The sequence below is a fragment of the Neophocaena asiaeorientalis genome, unplaced genomic scaffold (assembly GCF_003031525.2).
Source record: "Neophocaena asiaeorientalis asiaeorientalis breed wild unplaced genomic scaffold, Neophocaena_asiaeorientalis_V1.1 scaffold134, whole genome shotgun sequence".
Taxonomy (NCBI): domain Eukaryota; kingdom Metazoa; phylum Chordata; class Mammalia; order Artiodactyla; family Phocoenidae; genus Neophocaena; species Neophocaena asiaeorientalis.
The window spans coordinates 24,343,841-24,353,462 of NW_020185339.1; the positions used below are offsets into that span (position 1 = coordinate 24,343,841).

At 41.1% G+C, this 9,622-nt stretch overlaps 1 protein-coding gene across 1 annotated transcript in view; it reads left to right on the plus strand.

Annotated features, from left to right (window-relative positions):
- Positions 1–9,289, plus strand: part of PYM1 (PYM1 exon junction complex associated factor) — a 16,333-nt gene extending 7,044 nt beyond the window's left edge. The window contains exons 2-3 of the mRNA XM_024736367.1: positions 7,864–7,957; positions 8,347–9,289. Coding sequence (XP_024592135.1) covers positions 7,864–7,957; positions 8,347–8,830 — 578 coding nt within the window. The 3' untranslated portion in view covers positions 8,831–9,289. The remainder of the gene's footprint in view (positions 1–7,863; positions 7,958–8,346) is intronic.
- Positions 9,290–9,622: the final 333 nt, after the last annotated feature.

Sequence of the window (9,622 nt, forward strand, 5' to 3'; positions counted from 1 at the left end):
CTGAGTACTATCCTTGTCATGAAGCAAGCACTCAATAAAGGGTAGCTGCTGTTATATTTTTGGAATTGACTCTCAAATTTACATATGGACCATTCACTTTTACATTTAAGATACTCCTCTCTAATATGAGCACAAACCACTTTTCAGTACAGTATCATCACATACTATATCTCTGCCTAAGCCCTCTAGTGAAACTGGGCAGTATAGTATAAAACAGGTTGAATAGGAATGTTCTGGTATGTAAGCTTTGGCGTCAGGACTGAGTTCAGACTGCAGCTACATGCTGCCTTTGTGATCTTGGACATATCTTCAACCTCTTGAAGGCTATTTCCTCAGCTGTAGATCATAATAATCTACCTATTGTCTAGATTCAGTCAGGTAGTGTGTGTAAAGTTCCGGGTGTAAAGCACCCACTCATTAATAAACATTCTTTCCTAACTGTTCTTAACATACTGTGAGTTTTACACTGCCATCATTTTGCTGTTATTCTTCTTGGAATGCCCTTTCCCTTCCTTTCTCTGCCTGCAAAAATATCAGCCACTGATTTACTGTTGTGATTATTACTACTGCTTCCTACTTTTTGAGGTCAAGTCCCTGAGATTTTCCTAATTTCCTGTCACCTTCCCCCATCAAATGGGGTGTGGTTATTTATTCTCTTGAAATCTTCTATTAGTTATGTGTCCGTGTCTCTTAGGGATACCTAAGACATTTATACTTTTGTCTTATTCTTTGTTTGCCTGACTCGCCCACCTTTTTCCTTACTTAAACTGTAAATTTCTTGAAAGTAGGGGCCATTTTACTGATCTTGATAATCCCTGTAGCACTTCATATAGTATTTTTCTCATAGGAGGCTTTCAATAAACATTCATTGCACTTAATTATAGTCTGGCTTCTGACCACTCTACTTGTCTGAGGCTGTATTCTTGAATATAATTAGGGATTTCCAAATTTCCAAAATCAATAACCTTTTCCTACTCAGTTCTGCTTTTCCTTAATCTCTCTGTAATATTTAATACTGTTAATCACCTGCTGTTACTCCAAACTCTTTTGGTCTCCATGGAGTAGTACTGTCCTGGTCCTTTTTTTCTAAGGATTATTTCCTAGTGTTGCTGACACCTTTTCTTCTTTGAGGAAAATAATCATGACTGTTTTTCCAGGGTCATTCCTCCAGATTGGATCTTCTTTTTAATATTTTCTCTATGTTAGAAACCATGTCTGGATGACTAATAAAAAAAAAGAAAAAAAAGAAACCACATCTAAGTCTTATAATTGTTGGCCCTCAGGTCATCCTCAGGCTCAGATCTGTGACCCAGATCTCCTTTCTTAACTTTGAAACAGGCCCCAGGGATTCAGCACACCTTTAAGAGTCACTTCCACCTAACCCCTTGGAGTTCTTTCAAGCCTTGCTGTGTTGTCTCTTCACTGTCTTCCTGCCACCCCTGAAAACAAAGCCCTTTTCAGTTTAAGGAAATAGATTGAGGATTACAAAATAGCAGATGTGGGGAAATAACAAAGCTTACAAAGTTCTTATAGTAGCAGTCTCTAACCTCTAGTTTCTGGTTCTCTCAAAGATGCTACTGAAAATCATGGTATTCTGCCCATGGTTTTTATTTCTAGGGTTAGGAATCAGCAAACCTCTCCCTTCTTTTTGACTGTACCTTTGGATACCATCAAGGCCAGAGACTGAAACCAGATAACATAAAATAGGTATTCCTTTGTGATAATGGGCTATTTGTATCTCTGAGGGCTTCCATTAGGATGGCCATTCAAGAAGCGTCTGCCCTATCTTTTCTCACACTACATCTTTTTCTTTTTTTTTTTGCTGTGTTTTATTTATTAAATTTTTTTATTGGAGTGTAGTTGCTTTACACTGCTGTGTCAGTTTCTGCTGTACAGCTAAGTTAATCAGCCATATGTATACATATATCCCCTCTTTTTTGGATTTCCTTCCCATTTAGGTCACCACAGAGCACCGAGTAGAGTTCCCTGTGCTATACAGTAGGTTCTCATTAGTCATCTATTTTATACATAGTATTGTATATATGTCAGTCCCAATCTCCCAGTTCATCCCACCCACCCTGCCCTTTCTCCCTTGTTTTCCATACATTTGTTCTCTCCGTCTCTGTCTCTATTTCTGCTTTACAGATGAGATCATCTATACCGTTTTTCTAGATTCCACATATATGCGTTAATATATGGTACTTGTTTTTCTCTTTGTGACTTACTTCACTCTGTATGAGAGGATCTAGGTCCATCCACGCCTTTGCCATCTTTACTAGTCTTAAGGCTTCAACTATAATCTCTGCAGTGTACTTAAATGTATGTTTCTAGCATTGTCCCTTTCTCCTTAATTCCATGTAAAAACACTGCCTGTCTAGAATTGAATTAGTTACTTTCACAAGGTTTTCTCCTATGGACTCTTTTTTTTTTTTTTAAAATAAATTTATTTATTTTTGGCTGCGTTGGGTCTTCCTTGCTGCGCATGGGCTTTCTCTAGTTGCGGCGAGTGGGGGTTACTCTTCGTTGTGGTCCGTAGGCTTCTCATTGCAGTGGCTTCTCTTGTTACAGAGCACAGGCTCTAGGCACACAGGCTTCAGTAGTTGTTTCACGTGGGCCTCAGTAGTTGTGGCTCGCAGGCTCCATAGTTGTGGCTCGCAGGCTCTAGAGCGCAGGCTCAGTAGTTGTGGCGCACGGGCTTAGTTGCTCTGCGGCATGTGGGATCTTCCTGGACCAGGGCTCGAACCCATGTCCCCTGCATTGGCAGGCAGATTCTTAACCACTGCGCCACCAAGGAAGCCCTGCCTTTCTTTCTTTCTTTTTTTTTTTTTGGTCTACCTTTCTTTTTAATTAGAATGCATGCTCCAAGAAGGCAAGACCCTTGCTTGCTTTATTCATTCATTGTTGTATCCCTAGCTCCTGTTACATTGCCCGCCACAGCAGCAAGTACTCAATAAACATTTAAAATCCATGGGTGAATAATGTTATCACTATACGCACTACATGCCCACAGGGATGTTGTGAAAAATAAGAGAAAACGTGAAAAGCACCAGATTAAATCCACCGTAGCACAATGATTTCCTCTCTCTCATTCAAATCTTGGCAGTCTTCACATCCTGACTACTTATTCTTCATAATGAATTTCTCTTTCATTTTCTTTTCAACACTTATAGAGACCATTTAAATCAAGTCTTCTCACATTGCAGCTATTGCTTTCATTTTTTTCTACCTTTAGTTTATGTTACACATTTTTCAGGTTAATCTTCTTAAAGCAATGCTTTGTGCAGATCATATGCACTCTCTTAATGGCCTTCAGTGTTCTCCCACCTTCTGAAGCTTGAGTCCAAACTCAAGAGGAGGTTGGATACCTTTCATATTCTGACTAATTTACCTCTAGTCTCTTTTTCCATTACATATGCTTTTTGCCAAAATATACTGGATTCTTGCTATTCCCTAATATGATGCTTAACTTTATTTATTCATTAATTTGAATTAATTACAGTCTTTCATGGACCAGGCCCTTTGCTTCAAAGATCAAAGGCAAAGTTTCTGCTCTTAAGCAGGCAAACAATTATTTTAAACATTAGATCATGATAAAAGGCCACACCAGGTGCTGTGGGTGCACAAAGGGCAACTTCTAAACTGGTTTGGGTTGGTGAGGTCGGGAAGGACTTCACTGAGGAGTTTATACGTGAACTGGACCTTTAAAGACCAATAGGCGTTAACTAAGATAAGAATCAAGAAAAGTCTATTCCAAGCCAAAGGAAGATTGTTTTAAAAGCAAAAAGGCATAGAGAATAAAGACACAGTCAGGTGAGATTTGTGACTATTTCAGTGGCTGGAGCAGAGTGTGAATGACTGGGTGTGAAGAGGCTGGAGACTAGCCAGAGCTGGGTCAAGAAGGCCTTTGTGTGTGGTTCCATCTTCCATGTAAATACCCTAAGGGCAACAGGAATCCAGGAAGAATTTTAAGTAGTCTGATTTGTCCCTTTGTTTATGTTGTCCTATAAGCCTGAAATACTTCCCTTTCTCATCTTTCCTCATAACCACACTCCGATGTCCACCTGTCTAAATCCTGCTCATCTTCCAAAGATCACAAAGATGCTTTGTCCTCCATAAAATTTTACTTTACCTGGTCAAAAGTAATTTCACTCTCCTTTGTGTCTCCAAAGCCGCTTGGATTTGAAACCCAAAATGAGATTTTTAAAAACCTACAATATAGCAACAACATTAATTGGAATTTTTAAAAGGAAAAGTTATTTATAAGCCAATCACCAACATAACTTTTCGTATTGCACCTTCTTTTCTAAACTTATGAATATGCATAACATTTAATAATAAATCATAGCGTATATAACTTTATGTTTTTGTTTTTGTTTTTTTTGTTGTACGCGGGCCTCTCACCGTTGTGGCCCCTCCCTTTGCGGAGCACAGGCTCCGGACGCGCAGGCCCAGCGGCCATGGCTCACGGGCCCAGCCGCTCCGCGGCATGTGGGATCCTCCCGGACCGGGCACGAATCCGTGTCCCCTGCATCGGCAGGCGGACTCTCAACCACTGCACCACCAGGGAAGACCTAACTTTATGTTTTATATTCTGTTATATTATATTAATGATTAAAATTTTTTGGTCATTTTTAACGGCTATATTATAAACCACTCCTGCATAACTGGATGTGAAGTTTGTTTTTAATTTTTAGCTATTTATAAATAACGCCATAGTTTTCACATGATTACTGTCCCTTTCTTCTTTTTTCTGTTTTCGTTTTTTCCTGTTGGAATTATTTCCTTATGCTAAATTTTCAAGATTGGCATTGCTAAAACGAAGTGTGTTGAAGTGCCTTTGGCTTTAACCTCTTTACGCTTCCCCCAGTCAGTGAATTACCAAGTGAGGTTGATCCTTTGGTGACGTGGCTGGCATCATTCTCTTCCTTTCCATTCTCAGTTAGTTCTGTCTCTCATGCCAGGATTATTGCAGTCGTTTTTTTGAAAGATGATTATTTTTTAAATTTACTTATTTTATTTCTTTTTGGCTGCATTGGGTCTTTGTTGCTGGGCGCGGGCTTTCTCTAGTTGCGGTGAGCGGGAGCTACTCTTCATTGCAGTGCACGGGCTTCGCATTGCGGTGGCTTCTCTTGTTGCAGAGTACGGGCCCTAGGTGGACGGGCTTCAGTAGTTGTGGCGCACGGGCTTAGCTGCTCCACGGCATGTGGGATCTTCCTGGACCAGGGCTCAAACCCGTGTCCCCTGCATTGGCAGGTGGATTGTTAACCACTGGGCCACCAGGGAAGTCCCTGTTTTTTCATTTTTGAATTTTTACTCTTGTCTCTAAACTGTTGCAGCTCAGCAAACAATATTCTCAGTGGCCCCCTTTTTTTTTTTTTTTTTTTTTTGACTCAGTGGCCCTCTTTTATTCACCAGATAAATTCCAAATTCCTTGACCTTGTTTTTAAGGCTTTCTAAGGTCTGGCCCCATTTTTAATTTTCAACCTAGCTTCATGTTATTCCCCATCATGAGCTGTCTGGTTCTCCTGGGCTCCTCTGTTTTCTGTTCTTTACATACTCAGGCCATCCCCAAATCCAAGCCTTCCTTGGTGCATGTTTGTTCTTTCTCCCATCCCCTCTACCTGTCAAATCTTACCCATTTTCTTTAACACTTTTTGTTTTAGTTTTAATTTATTAATGATATTTGCCTTTTGAACAAAAACCCAATTCATGTAACAATGTATAATCCCCGTGGGAGGCTCTGGACTGGACTTTTAATTTTGTTAACCTTTTTTATTTTCTTCTTTTTCCTTTTTTTTTTAACAAGTTATACTAAAAAAAGTTACACTAAAAAAAAGAAAAACAAGACTAACACAAGATATAAATATATATATGTGTTTTTTTTAGGAATATGTTATTAAAGCTTAATGGTTTCTACCACCTCTTCTTCCAGGTTATCCCTCTTAAGGTAACCAGCATTAAAGTCTTGGTATCTTGGTATGTGTCCTTCCACACCTTTCTCTTTGCCCCTATACACAAACTGTCTGGACCTCTAAGTGCTGCTCCTTGCCCCAAAAAGAATGGGAGCACCCTCTACACCAGCAGTTCTCAAAATGTTGTCCAGGACCCTTGGGGATTCCCTAAGACCCTATCAGGAGGTCTGCAAGCATAACTATTTTGATAATATACTGAGATGTTATTTGCCCTTTTACTGGGTTGACATTTGCACTGAGGGTACAAAAGCAATGGTGGGTAAAACTGCTGGCCTCTTAGCATTAATCAAGGTGGTGGCACCAAACCGTACTGGTCATTGTGTTCTTCACTGCCACATGCTTGCAGTAAATAATGCCAGTTTCACTTAAGAGTATCCTTGATGATGCAATAAAAAATTATTAATTTTATTAAACCCTGGCTCTTTAATACACATCTTTTTATCTATTTTTCCAGGTTTATTGAGATATGACTGACATTTAACATTGTGTACAATGTTATAGGTGTACAAGGTGATGATTTGATACACATATATATTGCGAAAGGTTTACCACAATAAGGTTAGTTAACACATCCTTTACCTCACATAATTACCTTTTCATTGATTTATGGTGAGAACACTGAAACTCTACTCTCATAGCAACTTTCAAGTATACAGTTCAGTTTTGCTGACGATAGTCACCATGCTGTACCTTATACCTCCAGAACTTACTCATCTTATAACTGAAAATTAAACATCTTTTTAGAGTTCTCTGTGAATTAAATGGGAAGTAAGCATGAAACACTGCTGCACACTGAAGTGGTGTCTCAAGGAAAAGCACTGGCGCAGTTGTCGGAGTTGTAAGCTAAACAAGCTTCCTTTTCATGGAACTCTATTTTTCCTTGAAGGAACCACTGACAAACTATAGTAATTCAGACCTGAGTACCTGATAGGCATTTTCCTGAAAAATGAAAGAAGTGAGCCTGTCATTTCAAGGAAAACAACTCTCAGTGTTTGTTGCCAGGGATAAGATTCAAGCCTTCAAGTGGAAATTAGAATTTTGGAAAACTTGTAACTGCCACTGGAAGCGTGACAGCTTTTCAGTAAAGGGTTTTCTGATGAGATTAACGGATGTGATTTTTTAAAAAAAGATTGCACAGTGAAATGCATAATATTACAAAATAAGAGCATATGGGGGATTCTGAAAAAAGTTTAAGGATCTTTACACATTATTCTGCAACTTGCTTTTTCACTTAGTGTATCATGAATACCATTCAAGGTCAGTACATCTGTATCTAACATTCTTTTTCATAACGGCACGGTGTTCCATCATGTGGATGACCCACGTCTATTTAGTCACTCATCTATTGATGGTCATTCAAGTTGCTTTCAGCTTTTTGCCAATTTAAATAATGCAACAACATTATTATAATGCAAACATCTTTACATATAGCCTGTGTACTGGTGCTTTTATATCTACAGTATGGATTCCTGAAAGTTGACCTATTTCTCACCATCCACCTTAATAAAACTTCCCCTTTTCTACATCCTGGGTCATTTCTCCTTCCTATGATTCTTGTTTTTGCCCTTTTTAGCCTCTTATTCATGTACTGTCCTTTGATGTCCTCATGCTGTTTTGTTTTTTTTAAACTTCCTCTATGCCTGCCCTGTCTTGCCAACTAGATTATAAAAGTAGAAACTCCCTGAGGGCAGGGATGGTGTATTATACAGTTTATAGGCACTCAGTAAATAATGAGAGTGGGATTGAAGGTTGATATGAGAAAAGAATGCCTTAATGGATGCATTTAGTGGAAGGTGCTGGGGGATGCTGTGTGCATTCATGCATTCTTTCACCTTGGGGGCTCTTTGAAAATTAGAAAGAGTAACTCTCTAATTTAATTCTCCCATTTCAGGCAAGTACATCGCTTCAACACAGCGACCTGACGGGACCTGGCGAAAGCAGCGGAGGGTGAAAGAAGGCTATGTGCCCCAGGAGGAGGTCCCAGTGTGCGTGGTTAGGCGTGAGGAGGGAGTATTTAATGGGGTCCCTACAGCAAGAAAGAACATGTGTGCCTATGAGATCAGGGAAGAATTTCCTGATCCCAGGATCCTAGGAAAGGGAAGGAGGGGGCTGGGATTCAGGGATGAGTGAGGGATGAGTAACCAAGTGACTGACAAGTCCTGTTGCTATGGCCTCTGTTCAGCAGAACCTGTAAATAGCATTCAGAGATCCAGAGCTTTAGGACCTAGGGATCCTACAACCTGCAGAGCAGAGGAAAGTTGGGGAGGGGCCAGAGGCAGAGGAAGGAAGCAGGAAAGTGAAAAGGGTGAAATAAATGACAAGGTTAGGAAAAGGGCTCGAAAGGTCAGTGATTCTTTGACACTGTTCCCCGCAGGTATGAGAACAAGTATGTGAAGTTTTTCAAGAGTAAACCAGAACTGCCTCCCGGCCTGAGCCCGGAGGCCACTGCTCCGGTCACCCCATCCAGGCCGGAAGGTGGTGAACCAGGCCTCTCCAAGACAGCCAAACGCAACCTGAAGCGGAAGGAGAAGAGGCGGCAGCAGCAAGAGAAAGGGGAGGCGGAGGCCTTGAGCCGGACTCTCGAGAAGGTGTCCCTGGGAGAGACAGCCCAGGTCCCCAGTGCCCCACAGGCCTCCCGGGCAGCGCCTGCAGCTGCCTCCGACCAGCCTGACTCAGCTACCACCGCTGAGAAGGCCAAGAAGATAAAGAACCTAAAGAAGAAGCTTCGGCAGGTGGAAGAGCTGCAGCAGCGGATCCAGGCTGGGGAAATCAGCCAGCCCAGCAAAGAGCAGCTGGAGAAGCTAGCGAGGAGGAGGGCGTTGGAGGAGGAGCTAGAGGACTTGGAGCTGGGCCTGTGAGGCCTTTGGGGAATAGAGGATGGACAGCAGAACAAACCATGGGGCTCTCTGGGGTCCTGGGGAATGTGGGCAGCAGCAGTCAGGAGGGGTACCCCCGTACTGGCTTACTTTCACCTCTCATGGCCCAATTCCGTCCTCCAGAGCCTAGCCTCTCCCTCATTCTTTCCCTTTTTTTCCCCAACTCCTATTTTTTTGGACTTTTCTCCCTCCCATTCCCAGTGTTCAAAATCTCAGTGACTATCCCAGGTACCTTTGCTGCTGATTTGGGTGTCTTGTTTTAAAAAAAATTGGGTGGGTGGGAGTCTCTTGGAGAACTGAGGTTGAGGGTAGGGGGAGTACGCCCAAGTCTTGGAGTCTTGGTTCCTGTTCACAGTGTTTATGGGTTATTTCCCCCTCCATCCCTAACCTCTTTTTTTTTTTTTTTTTTTTAAAGAACAGAATAAACTCAAGTAGACAACATGTTTTGCCTCTCTTCTTTTCAGCTTCTAGTAGGTGTTTTATCCCCTTCAGTTTGGCACAGGAAGATAAGTATTGAGAGTAATATTCTTTTTGATTTTTAAAAATAATGTGTATCACCAAATTAGCAACACTGACTTCTGTACACGTTTGCTCAGACTTCAGTGAATAGAAATTAGTGATATAATAAAATGAAACAGAACAAATTTAATCTGGTATTAATTTACATGTATCATTATTGTGCTGCATAGCAGTGGGGCCCTAGTATCTCCCTTACTGTTTACTTCTGAAGGTCATTGACCTGATTTTTTTTTTTTTTTTGGCCACATCGCAGGG